The 13,875-nt window shown below is 45.6% G+C and overlaps 1 protein-coding gene across 2 annotated transcripts in view; it reads right to left on the reverse strand.

The window, feature by feature from the left end:
* DUS1L (dihydrouridine synthase 1 like) overlaps positions 1-13,353 on the reverse strand; it is a 32,163-nt gene extending 18,810 nt beyond the window's left edge. For both annotated transcript variants that reach the window (XM_073684154.1, XM_073684155.1), the window contains exons 1-7: positions 12,944-13,353; positions 10,097-10,205; positions 9,331-9,381; positions 9,122-9,234; positions 8,966-9,048; positions 8,515-8,618; positions 7,634-7,778 (exon numbers count right to left, since the gene is read on the reverse strand). In XM_073684154.1, the coding sequence (XP_073540255.1) occupies positions 7,634-7,778; positions 8,515-8,618; positions 8,966-9,048; positions 9,122-9,234; positions 9,331-9,381; positions 10,097-10,205; positions 12,944-13,180 (842 nt within the window). In that variant the 5' untranslated portion in view covers positions 13,181-13,353. The remainder of the gene's footprint in view (positions 1-7,633; positions 7,779-8,514; positions 8,619-8,965; positions 9,049-9,121; positions 9,235-9,330; positions 9,382-10,096; positions 10,206-12,943) is intronic.
* Positions 13,354-13,875: the final 522 nt, after the last annotated feature.

Here is a 13,875-nt window from a genome sequence, read left to right on the forward strand (position 1 = left end):
GTAGCTTTGTCAGTTTAGGGTCGCTGTCCTCCTGGAAGGTGAACCTACGCCCCAGTTTCAAGTCTTTTGCAACCTCTAACATGTTTTCCTCCAAGATTGCACTGTATTTAGCTTCATTCGTTTTCCTCATCAATTTTGACCAGCTTCCTGGTCCCTGCTGAAAAAAAAAAGTAACCCCACAGCATGATGCTGCCACCACTATGTTTGATGGTGGGGATGATGTTTTCAGGGTGATGTGCAGTGTTAGTTTTCTACCACTCATAGCGTTTTGCACTTAGGCCAAAAAGTTCTACTTTTGTCCCATCTAACAAAAGCACCTTCTACCACATGCTAGCTGTGTCTGACATAGCATTTTTCAAACTACAAACGGGGCTTTTTATGGCTTGATTTAAAAAAATGGCTTTCTTCTTGTCATTCATCCATAAAGGCCAGATTTGTGGAGTATACGACTAAGGCCACGGCCCCACTATCAGTATTTGGTTAGAATTTTTCCTCAGGAGGGGGAGCCAAAACCAGGCGTGGGTGAAAGAAACAAGTAAACCAATTCTGCATTTATTATACCTTTACTCTGATTGTTCCTCACCGGGTTTTGGCTCCCACTCCTGAGAAATAATACTGACCAAATACTGATAGTGGGGCTGTGGCCTAATAATTGTCCTATAAAGAGATTCTCCCATCTGAGCTGTGGCTCTCCGCAGCTCCTCCAGAGTGACCATGGGCTTCTTGGCTGCTTCTCTAATTAGTGCTCTCCTTGCTTGGGATGGTTCAGGTGGATGACCATGTCTTGGCAGGTTTGTGCCATACTACAGGGTGGGCCATTTATATACACCTAAATTAAATGGGAATGGTTGGTGATATCAACTTCCTGTTTGTGGCACAATGGTGTGTTTGGTTTTAACGTAACTTTATTCTTTCATGAGTTTTTTACAAGTTTATGACCACTTACAAAATGTGTTCAAAGTGCTGCCCATTGTGTTGGATTGTCAATGCAACCCTCTTCTCCCACTCACAAAGATAGTGGGGCCATTCTTCATCAATGGAAACCTCAATGCCACTGGATATCTGAAATTGCTACATGATGATGTGTTGCCCTCTTTATGCACTGAAGATGGCACGTTCCCTGAGTTTTTCCAACAAGATGGTACACCACCACATTATGGGTGTCAGGTCCGAGCATTCCTACATGAACAGTTTCCTAGAAAGTGAATTGTTCGTCGTGGGCCAGTTGAATGGCCACCAAGGTCTCCCGATCTGACCCCCTTAGACTTATCTTTGTGGTCATCTGAAGGCAATTGTCTATGCAGTGAAGATAAGAGACGTGCAGCATCTGAAACAACGGATACTGAAAGCCTGTGCTAGCATTTCTTCTGCGGTGTTGCTATCAGTGTGTCAAGAGTGGGAGAAGAGGGTTGCATTGACAATCCAACACAATGGGCAGCACTTTGAACACATTTTATAAGTGGTCATAAACTTGTAAAAAACTCAAGTTACGTTAAAACCAAGCACACCATTGTTTTTCTTGTGAAATTCTCAATAAGTTTGATGTGTCACATGACCCTCTTCCCATTAAAAAAAATAAAGTTGGATCCAAAATGGCCAACTTCAAAATGGCGGCCATGATCACCACCCATCTGGAAAAGTTTTCCCCCTCCCATATACTAATGTGCCACAAACAGGAAGTTGATATCACCAACCATTCCCATTTAATCTAGGTGTATCCATATAAATGGCCCACCCTGTACTATCATTTTTGGTTGATGGATTGAACAAAGCTTCATGAGATTTCACAGGTTCGGCTATTTTTTTATAACCTAACCCAGCTTTACTGTTCTCCACAACTTTATCCCTGACCGGTCTAGTGTGTTTCTTGGTTTTCATGATGCCGTGTGATCCCTAATGTCAATTCATTAATTATGTGAATTCTGAAGCAACTGGTCACATGCTAAATACAAATGAGCATCACAATTTTCAGATTTATATTTTTAATATAATTAGAAAACCATGTATCATTTTCTTTACGCTTCACAAATGCTTGCTACTTTGTGTTGGTATATCACATAACATCCCAACGGCTGGTTGTCAAACTATGCCTTCTCTGAAAATAGAATTAGACTTACCGGTAATTCGGTTTCTAATAACCCACCACGACAGCACCAAAGGAGGATGTCACCCCACCCTAATAGGGACAGGAAACACAAAGAGGTTAAATAGCCCCTCCCTCATCCTCCCTCCAGTGTTTTTATAAAGGACCACACAAGTATGCATGCTTCAAATTATATTTATTCAAATTAAATGATTGGCTAACCAAGCCTGGGAGGGAATTACCAGTGCTGTCGAGGTGGGTTATTAGAAACCGAATTACCGGTAAGTCTAATTCTACTTTCTCCAATAACCCCCCACGACAGCACCAAAGGAGGAGTACCAAAGACTCATGTTTAGGCAGAGACAATGGCCTGAAGCACTTTCCGCCCAAAGGCCAAGTCTTTAATGGACATTAAATTAAGTTTGTAATGCTTGGTGAAGGTATGGACCGAGGACCATGTAGCTGCTCTACATATCTGCTCGAGGGAAGCGCTAGCCTTCTCTGCCCAGGAGACGGACATGGCTCTAGTAGTGTGTGCTTTCAGTTTCTCTGGTGGTGAGAGATTTTGGATCTGATATGATTCCACAATTGCTTTCTTGATGCAAGTAGCGATGGTAACCTTTGAGACCTTCTGCCCTCTGTTCTGACCAAATGGCTGAATAAAGAGGTTCTGATCCTTCCTCCAGGCCTCTGATTTTTGGAGGTAGTGAAGAACAACCCGCCTTATGTCCAAAGCATGGTATTCTTCTTCCCTTTTATTTTTTGGGTCTTGACAGAAGGAAGGAAGAATTATCTCTTGAGACCTATGAAAGTCTGAGACTACCTTTGGCAAGAAAGATGGGTCCAGTTGTAGAATAATCCTATCATCCAGGATTCTCAGATATGGGTCATTCACTGAGAAGGCTTGGATTTAGCCCACTCTCCAGGCAGTGGTAATTGCTACTAGAAATGTTTTCCAGGCTAATTTATCCAGCTCTATTGAGGCCAAAGGTTCAAACGGTGGTAGTGTCAGACCCTTAAGGACGATATTAAGATCCCAGGAGGGAACGTGGTTAATTATTCTGGGACGCAGGCGAGTAGCTGCTGTCATGAACCTTTTTACCCATCGGTGTTCGGCTAGGCTCTGGTCTAAATAAATACTCAGCGCCGCGATCTGAACCTTGAGGGTGTTGGGTATAAGGCCCTTCTCCAGCCCTTCTTGTAGAAAATCCAAGATCTGGGTCATGTCAGGATGCCAAAGATCTGGTATATTTGGTTTATACCATGTTAGGAAGGTCTTCCATATCTTGCTGTATATGGAGTTTGTAATTTGTTTCCTACTTTTTTGTAGGGTATGAATTACTCGGTCTGAGAGTCCTTTGGCCTTCAGGATTGTGAACTCAGAAGCCAGGCCGCTAGATGGAGGTTCTCTGGATCTGAATGGAGTATTGGACCCTGATGGAGAAGGTTCTTGATTGCTGGCAGAATGAGGGGTCCCTCTATGCTTAAACTGTTTAGTGCACAGAACCAGCTCCTTTTGGGCCAAAGTGGGGCTATCAAAATTATCTTGACCTCCTCGGTCCTTACTTTCTGTAAGGTCTTGGCTAGCAATGGAATTGGGGGAAAAGCATAAGCCAGATGGAAACGCCACGGGTGAGCGAATGCATCTATCCCCAGGCATACGTCGTCTGGATCTAGGGAGAAGTATTTTTCTGCCTTGGTGTTCTGGCGTCTTGCAAAGAGGTCCACCTCCGGACAAACCCATTGTCTGGTCAGCATGTGAAAAATGTCTGAGTCCAGCTCCCATTCCCCCGGATGGATATTCCTTCTGCTCAGAAAATCGGCCTGGATGTTGTCTGAGCCTTTTATGTGCAGACCTGATAAGGAACGAAGATGTCCTTCTGCCCAGAAGAATATTCTTGCCGAGATACTTTTTAGATTCTCGTACCTTGTACTCCCTTGATGGGACAGGTGAGCTACGGTAGTCATGTTGTCTGAATAGACTTTTACGTGTTTGCCCGTAATGATTGGAGCCGACATTTTGAGTGCCTCCTCCACTGCCTTTAACTCGCGGAAGTTGGAGGATCTCCTGCTGGTCTCTTCTGTCCAGACCCCTTGGAAGGGGGTTTGAGCGACGACGGCTCCCCATCCAGTCTTGCTGGCGTCTACCGTGACTTATCAGAGGGAACTGAGACCATGGAACCCCTGTTCCTAGGTTTTTTGGGCTGAGCCACCATGATAGGGATGTCTTCACATAATGAGGGATCATGATCTTCCTGTTTAGGGAGTCTGGGGATCCGTCCCACTGTGCAAGAATATGGGTTTGCAACACCCTGGTGTGAGCCTGAGCCCAGGCTACGGATTGGATGCAGGCTGTCATGGAGCCGAGGGTTGACATGGCAGACCTTAGGGACACTCTGTTCAGGGCCTTCAGATTCGATATCTTGGATCTCAAAAGTATCTGTTTGTCTTTCGGTAGGAAGGAGGTTTGTCTGGCGGAGTCTAGTAGAACACCCAGAAATGTTTTTTCTGTGGCAGGGACCAGGTCTGACTTTTGATGATTTATCAACCACCCTAGGGTGGTCAGGATTTGGATTGTTCTCTGCAGATCTTCCTGGAGTGATTCCACCGAGGGACCTACTAGTAAGAAGTCGCCGAGGTAGGGAATGATGCAATTTTTTCTTTTCTGATTGAAGCCACTACCTCTGACATAATTTTGGTGAATATTCTTGGTGCTGAGGATATCCCGAACGGCAATACGTTGAATTGAAAATGCAACGTTTGATCCTCTTGAACCACAGCAAACCTTGGAAATTTCCGGTATGTTGGATGTATAGGGACGTGATAGTATGCGTCCTGTAAGTCGATGGTTGCCATCACATATCTTTGTCCTTTCAAGGGAACTGCTGATCTGATGGACTCCATTTTGAATCTTCGGTAGATGATGTATTGGTTTAAGGGTTTCAGATTTATTATTATTCTGTAGGTGCCATTTGGTTTCTTTATCATAAACAGGCGTGAATAGTGGCCTGTGTGTCTTTCTGTTTTTGGGACCGCTGAAATAGCCCCCAAGGATAGTAGGTCTTTTAGGCCGGACATCAGTGCGGTTCTTAATCTCGGGGAGGTTAGACGAGTTAACCTTACTTTTCTTGGAGGATATGAGAATTCGATCTTTACCCCTTCTTGAATTACCTTCAAGACCCATTGATTGGAGCAGATCTTTTGCCATTGGGGAAGGTATTTCATGATTCGTCCTCCCACTGCTCTGGCGTCACCGCTTCTGTGGTCGCTGTCCTTTTGGGAAAAAAATATTCCTATCTTTCCCCCCTTTGGGGTAGCTCCACCGACCGGACTTGCCTTTTCCACTGTACTGGGGATTCTGTTCCCGAGGGGGGCGAAAGGGGGTCTTCTTGTAGTGTCTGGGTTCAGGCAGGGATTTCTTTTTATCAGCCGCCTTCTCCAGGAGGTCGTCAAGGGCCTTGCCAAACATATATTCTCCCTTGAACGGAATGGAACAAAGTTTTATTTTAGAAGCCACGTCACCGCTCCACGATTTCAGCCATAGTGCTCACCTTGTGGAGTTCGATAAGACTGCTGCCCTGGCGGTTACCCTCACAGATTTCGCTGAAGCATCTGCCAGGAAGTCAGTGGCTTTCTGCAGTAAAGGTAGGGAAGCTTGTATCTCCTCTCTGGATGTGCCCATAGCTAGGTGCTCTTCAAGCTGGTTGAGCCATCTTGACATGGACCATGCAACACACTTAGAGACTACGCTTGTGTTCAGAAGGACTGCTGAGGTTTCCCAGGATTTTCTGAGAAGGCAGTCCATCTTGCGGTCCAGAGGATTCTTTAGTTGCGATGAGTCTTCGAATGGCAATACTGTCTTTTTAGCGACTCTTGCCACCTGAATATCAACCTTAGGTATCTCGGTCCAACATTTTGAGGTTTCTTTATCTACGGGAAAACTGTCTTTCAATTCCGCTGGTGTATTCAGTCGTCTTTCAGGATTTTCCCATTCGTCCAGGATTAGATCCTGAATGTTTTTATGTATTGGGAACACCATCTTTTTCTTTGAGCGGAGACCACCGAACATCTCTTCCTGGACTGATCTAGTGGGCTTCTCTTCATCCACTTCCATCGTTCTTCTTACTGCTGAGAGGAGGTCTTCCATAAATTCCATTGAGAAATAATATTTCTTAACTTCCAGACCTTCCTCTGCTGGACTAAGTTCACCTTCCTCTATAGAGTCTTCTGGAAGGAATATCTCGTCCTGGGAGTCTGAGTCTTCTTTTTCTTCCAGGGAAATTTTCCTCTTTTTTGCCTTTGGAGGCGAATCAGAAGTGGATCGGGAAAAGGAGGCCAATGAAGACTGAACCTCCTGATGGACTATCCCTTTGATCTAGTCTATGAGGGACGGCTGTTCTTCCCTCAAAATCTTCTCTGTGCATTTTTGGCATAAATATTTTTTGCTTGAAGAAGATAGTTTTTTTGAACATATAGCACATTTTCAGCTAGATTTATTTCCTGGTGCAGGATCCTTGTCCCCCTAAAAAAGAGGGAGAAGGGTAATTAATGTATCAATTTTAACCTGCACCTAGGAAAGGACCCCCAGTGCCAGACTTACTGGGACTGGAATTGCGTAGGGCTCCGCAGACATGGAGAAGATAAGATTCCTGACCATCCAATGTAACAATGCAAAACGGATTAGGTCCTACCTTAGATGTCTTCAGTCCACGGCTCTTATATAGGCGACTGGACTCAGCGCTCTCCCTCTTTCCATGGGGAGGGGGGTGGCAAGGCTCCTCCCCCTTGGTCCAATTGGTGAAGCAGGAACACCTGCGATCACCTGCGGGGTTATTTATTATTCGCTTTTTTTTTTCTCTCTCTCTACTGAGAGCCCAAACGGACCAGAAGTGACTTAAGGGACCCCACTTTCTGTCAGTTTCCAAGTTACTGCGTTCCAGGGTGGAACGCACACCGGAAGTGACGTTATCAGAGGTCCGCGTCACTTCCGGGATTCCGCACGTGTCTCTCCGCTATGGAGACTGCCGGAGGCCGCCTGGAGAGGGGGGAGGAGCAGGGCTGGAGAGCTCGAGGAGGCCTCCAGCCCGACAACCACCGGACCTTACCCACAGGCGCCGACTCGGTGGGGACAGGGGTCCCGAGTCCCGGAGGAGACGGGAGCAGCATAAGGGAAGGAGAAGAAAACTGCCCGGTCCCAGCTGCCCGGCTTAAAGGTATGCTAGGTGTCTGCCGCCGGCACAGAGCACCCTGGATGACCTCTTCATCCCAATAGGGACAGGAAAAAACACTGGAGGGAGGATGAGGGAGGGGCTATTTAACCTCTTTGTGTTTCCTGTCCCTATTAGGGTGGGGTGACATCCTCCTTTGGTGCTGTCGTGGGGGTGTTATTGGAGAAACAGTAGCGTTTCAGAGTGAAACATACCTGGCTGCAATCGCGTCACAAGACTCTGATTCATCTTGTCTGTGGTTTGAGCCACAATAATCAAGTGACAGGTTCCATTTAATGTTAAAAGGTGGATTTGAAAGTATATATCAAAACATGATACTCACGTGTGGTGCCAAAGTTTAAAAAGATGCGCCCGCACAAAAGACAAAGGGCACGGGTATTGCTGAGCAAGATCCAAGTACTCTTCTGCCATCTCCCACACAAAGGGACTCTTCCCTTCAAACAAGGCTGGGTTGTGAAGATTCCCCTCTAAAATACAACCAACCATGAATAAAGTTATACCAGGCTAGCTCAGCAACTTAGACATAACCAAATTGGATCTACTGACGAGGGAACATATATATGCACCAATGATTGTTAAGTAGGTATTTGTTGAAGGGATTCTCCTGCGCGGCTCACTTCTGTATCAGGAGGTGAGCAGTGCCAATGAAAAATTGTCTACTCCTATCAGCCGAGAAGTGTCCATAATAAGTGGTGATCATGTATGTGACACGGATATGAGTAGACAAGACATCATCGGCAGCACTTACCTCCAGATGCAGAAGTGAGTGGCACCGCAGAACTCCTTTAATGGGAATTTGCCAATAGGATAAGAGCAATAAAAATTAAAGAATCTACAAGTATAGGCACCCCCCTCCCCATAGACTTTTATTTGGATGACTTATGACAAGGGCATATCATCAAAGGTCAAAGCGTGCTCAAGCTTCCATACTGAGGGTCCATATTGTGTGAAAGTGCATGTCCATGATTGGTAGTATCTATGAACACATCTTAAAAGGATTCAATAAAAAGTGGCCTTGTGATTTAATCATCATTCTCTAGAAATGTATTCTACAATATGCTATCTGGCTAGTAGGTCCTGAGATGTAAAGAGGTCTTAACTGTTCCAAAACATATGTCTTTATATGATGGTAGGATTCTAAATTACTACCTCCATAGGTTAGCAAATAAAATGGTTTACAGGTCTAGAGAGAGGAGAACCTACCTGCACTCATCACTCCATGGACACCAGTCTCTTGAATACACCGCTCCACGTCACTAAGGTATTGGATATTCCCATTTGCAAAAACTGGGATGTTTACAGCATTTCTAGTCAAGATAATAATGAGAAACCCTGTAGTGATAAGAATGAAATACCATACAGTTTCCAGAAAAACAAATGTATGTAAAAGGAAACAAAACATTAGAGAAATAAAGGAAAGGTTGATTAATAAAAAGTGAAATGAAGCGGAAGCTGCAAGGGGAAGTGCAGAGATATAGTTAAAATAGAGGGGGGACAAGGACCTGGAGAATATTGTGTCGCAGCTGACATGTGTAGCCAAGGGTAGCCGACACATCCAGTGTACATGAGATCTGGTTTACCCATTGCACTAGTTTGATACATTTCGGGCAATGTGCCCCTACTTCTTTAATATAATGTGTGCCTATACACTCACCTGACAGCTTTAATATGTTCCCATGAAGCAATGCCAGTTAGAGGCCCTTTCTGCTCTTTGGTGCGACCATGAACTGTGAGGAGCTGAAACAGAATCTTGTAAGAAGCCAAGGAGATAAACTCCAAGAAGACAACAGATAGTCAATAAAATACCCACCTGGCACCCGGCTTTCTCCAGTAACTTGCCATATGTGACGGTTTTTTCAATCTCAGGGAAAACTCTGATTTTACAAGTGATGGGGACAGTCAACTTCTGGTGCGCCAGCTGAACTAAGAGATAGAATTCAGAAGAGCTGAAATCCCCAGATAGAAAATACAAAAGCCGCAGGAAACTTACAAAGCCATTACTTTACAGTGGAGACTTACTCATCTTCTCCAGCAGCTGCCATTCATCTTGTAGAAATGCTCCATAGTGACCTGAGCAATGGAACAAAGGCATGTTTATGAGAAGGTCTTTTATGCACTCACAATTTATGGAGTAGCACATGGAGCATCAGGGGTAGTGCGTTATATCCTGAATACACAGGCACCAAATAACGATCTGTAAATGGATTCCCTGCAAATAAGCCGGTCGACAGAAGTCAATTTGTTGGGATCCCCACTGGGCCCGAGAATGGGGCTATACGATCGCCATGCCCGCACACCTATGCTTCATTCATTTCTATTGGATTGGACTAATGCAGATAGTATATTTTTTTCTCACTTTTTGGCCATGCTTGGCTTTTCAAGATGTTGTTAAACATTTTTTTTTTCGAAAAGGCACAAAGCAGGAAAGACTTAAAATAATCAAATTAAAACACAAATAATTAACAGTTCACCTGCCAGTCCAATGATCGCACCATTGCATGTAAACCGCGCCTGCAGTGATAATCCCTGACCTTAGTGGACATGTTCTGACGTGCTACCATCCCGCTGAGGCAAGAGACGCACAGCCTTAGTGTGGGCAGAACGTCACCACTTCTGGACACTTCACAAATGCCAGCTGCCAGCAGGACAATGGGAGAGGCAGGGGAACTAGCAGGACATTTTACTCATTTAATCTAACCCCCCCCCCCCTTTGTAGCCACCATTAGATGTTGGATAACCCCTTCAGCCAATCTGCAGTGTCAGGAAGGTTTGTGTATCACTATACCTCTCTTTGCAATCATTTGTGGGCAGCCGAGGTTCAGATCAATGGCATCACAATAGTCCTGAGCTAGCAACGCTGCCTGGACAAACACTTCAGGGTCGTTTGCACAAAACTTTAAAAGAAAAAAAAAACAGACAAGCAAAAATCAACAGCCAATACAAATGTGGAAACAATGGGGCTGGCTTACCTGTAGAAATGACAGTCTGCCCCTTACAAGCATGTCACCATCACGGAGAGGGAACAGGGTACTCTTCTGTGTTAGTAAGCTGGATTTGGAAACTGGACACTATTCCCATGATCTAATCGTGGCATAATCAAACTATAGGACTATGTGTATATTATATGGTTTTCCGAACTCAAGAAAAGTTTCTGCAGGCACATGACAAGTATTTGCGATCACGTGCCAACTAGATTCTAATGCGCTTTTTTCAATAGAGGGAATGGTGAATTAGAGAGGACTCCTGAGAGACAGCGTATTGCACAATGTCACTGAGAGAAACATGAGAATCGGTCATGTGACCCCTCACCTTCACTGGAACTAGGAGACTCATGCTTACAAAAGGATTAGACATGTTGATATCCAACATGCCTGACCCTTGTTTGTTCTTACATCAGTAATATAACAGTCCCAAACACATTGGATGGTCAGGCCACATTCATCTAATGTATAGGACTACCTATACATTTAAAGAACTGGTCATGTGTCCGAAAAAAAATAGTTTATTACCTTTCCAAAACCCCATGCTGCCCTGAATCTGCCGATGCTTTCCATTTTTATTTGCTGCCCTCCGTAGCAAAGATATGCCCATTTTTCTATTTCTTCTCTATGAGGAGCTGGCCACTGACTTTTTCCAGCACGGAGCACTGGTACATGGATCTTATTGTTGTGTTCATAGGAGATTTGCTTGCTCGTTAGTTTAGGGTGCACTGATCTCTCCTGGAGAGAGTGTTCAGCCTCATGAGTCAGTGTTTCCATTAAGTGTCAGTAAGGAAAGGAGGATGTGTGGGCAGGATCTCATGTATACATAAGGCCTACATAGCATTTCTGTCCTGCATCTGGTTGTGGCAGGTGTGTCTTTGTTCCTCTGTGCAGGGGGCATCCCTGGTGCACAGTCCTGAGGACAGGCTGGAGACTCGGCTTCTGGAACACTCTTCATTATTTGAGCTAAAAGCAAATGTTGAAGGGGGAAGGTGTGAACACTCCTGCACATCCAGGGGGCTGATCCCAGGAGAGGGAGAACAATAAGCCACATGCTGAGGTCCTGGTGCCCAGGTATGGATGGCCTATGGAAATTGGAGATCGATTGCCGGTTTGAGCTGGTTGCACATTCTACGGTCGTGGGATCTGTCGTCAGGATTTGAGGAACTATCCTAAGGACTGTTGTTGCTGGCTGGTGTGAGATACACGTGCTACAGTTGTGATATCAGTCGTCTGGAGGAACATAGGCTGTGACTGCAAACTATACCGGCAGAAGATACCAAAAGCTGTGGGCCAACCAAAAGTTGGGAGACAGTGGGCATTACCTGGTACGGCGCAAGTGGAACTATCATTCCCGGGTGGGATCTTGTGGATTGGGGACATTGTATTGTAACCATCTACATGGAATTACTGTAAGACCATGGACGTAAGGAATAAAAAAATAGTTCTATCGTTAACCTGCCTAGGTGATTATTACAACCCACATCAGATATTCATAGGCTCCAAGTGCTCTTGTGGACAAAGAGGGCGCTTTAGAAAGATTTCTCTTGGTATGTGTAGTCCTCTCCCTCTATGACTGCTCGAGAGCATCAAACTGGTTATGCAGCATGATCTCAGAAGATCTCCCCGTTATCAATGTGACTTGCCTGTGACAAGTGCTCAGGATAGTCTTCTTAGGCCACGGCCCCACTATCAGTATTTGGTCAGTATTCGGTCAGTATTTTTCCTCAGGAGTGGGAGCCAAAACCAGGTGAGGAACAATCAGAGAAAAGGTATAATAGAAACAAGTCACCAATTCTGCATTTATATATGCATGGAGGAGGGGGAATGGAATGAGTAAGACCCCGTAGGAGGTCAAAAAGCGTTGGTATTCACACTAGCTGGTCATGTTGCTGCCATGTATTTTAACTACTTTGTGAATAAACGTAATCTTCTTTTACTTTTGGATCTCCGCTGATACTTCTATTTTCACATTTGCAATTCTGCATTTATCACCCACTCCTGGTTTTGGCTCCCACTCCTGAGAAAAAATACTGACCAAACACTGATGGTGGGGCCGGGGGGCCTTACAGTTTAATCTTGCAAGAACAGGGAGATTTTGTGAGATCTTGCTGTTCAACCAGTTTCAGATGCTGCCGAGGAGCGATTTGGCAGTTTCATACAGAGGAAGGAGGACAACACGTCTTAAGAGAAAACTTTCTGAAACGCCCTCTTGGTCCACAAGCATAATTGGAGCCAAAATAGAATAAATGGTATATCTCCGCCGATGGACAAAATAAAAAACGGAAAGCTCTGACACATTCAGGGTAGCACAGGAATTTGGGCAATTTAATAACCTAAGTTTGGGACACGTGACCGGTCCACTTTAATATGAGGGATCCTTTTGTCCTTGAGGTTAAACCCTTTAATATCAGCGTCAGATGACACCAGGGGATAACTTGAGTGCGGAGTAGTGCAGCCCATTAGGTGACTCGCCCTATAGGTTACAGGACGGCCTCAGGATCCTCACCGGCCGCAGATACTACAACCCTCATCAGACAATCATCACGTATTCTGGATAATGCCAATACCAGTCCTATGGGGTAACGGCTACGTACATCTGGGGTCGCCATGCCAGACATAACTACTAGCGGGCAGGAAACCGTTGTTACCTGGACGATGAGGGGCCGGTCCTCCGCAGACACCTCACAGTACAGGTTCTCCTTCCGGTAGTTGGCATCTCGTACAAACACCTGGGCATGGAGCATGGGAGTGTAGCACAGCTCAGCACCATGTCTCCGACTCAGCAGCCTCCAGGCCAGCTCACTCTGATCCACCATAGGAGCCAGCACATGGCGAGCTCCCTTCAGGGTCTCTCTCCAGAAGTCCATGCCCTGCTGCTTAGCCATGCTGTGTGGTGCCAGGCTCCGTGCCCACAAGCCGGCATGGACCACTCAGCTCTCCCTCCCGGACTATCCAACGTCGCTGCCAGCGCTCACATGCCAACCACTGGCACTCGGCTCCTCTCCCGAAGTAAGACACGGCCGCTTCCGGCAGTAAGCATGGCACTTCCGCTCGGTGCATCGCTGACTTCATTCCCTGCAGCGCAGCAACTAATACTTCCGGTGGCTACAAAGCAGAGACGTCTTAGTTCCCGTGTCATTATCCTCCGCCGCGCACATTACTGCTGCCTGCTTCCTGTCATGTTTCTATTAATGCAGTCGATATTTTTCAGAATGAAATGCAAACCTGACCGAACACTATAATATGCTGTAACTGCTAGAAATGATCAGTGCTGGTTGGACATGGACCAGGAAAAAAAGATTTATTTCACTTTAGGGTATCATCATGTTCTCCATATAACTGGCACATATTGCAATGGATGCCCTATGTATGCCACTGTCTCTCACTGAGGGTCCTCAGACATCTGCATTACAGATATGGACAAATAGGTTTGTGGTACTCTGTCACAACCGGATTCTGGGCCTGGTGTCCTGGAATCGGTATCTGCTGGCGCCTGTGGCACCTTGGCCCCACACCTCGTGATGTGCCATAGAAACAACAGGCACCCAGGGATGTCAATTCCAGGATGCCAGTCGCAGAA

This window comes from Phyllobates terribilis, unplaced genomic scaffold, assembly GCF_046119375.1.
Source record: "Phyllobates terribilis strain yellow unplaced genomic scaffold, ASM4611937v1 Scaffold_5__5_contigs__length_657084704, whole genome shotgun sequence".
NCBI lineage: Eukaryota > Metazoa > Chordata > Amphibia > Anura > Dendrobatidae > Phyllobates > Phyllobates terribilis.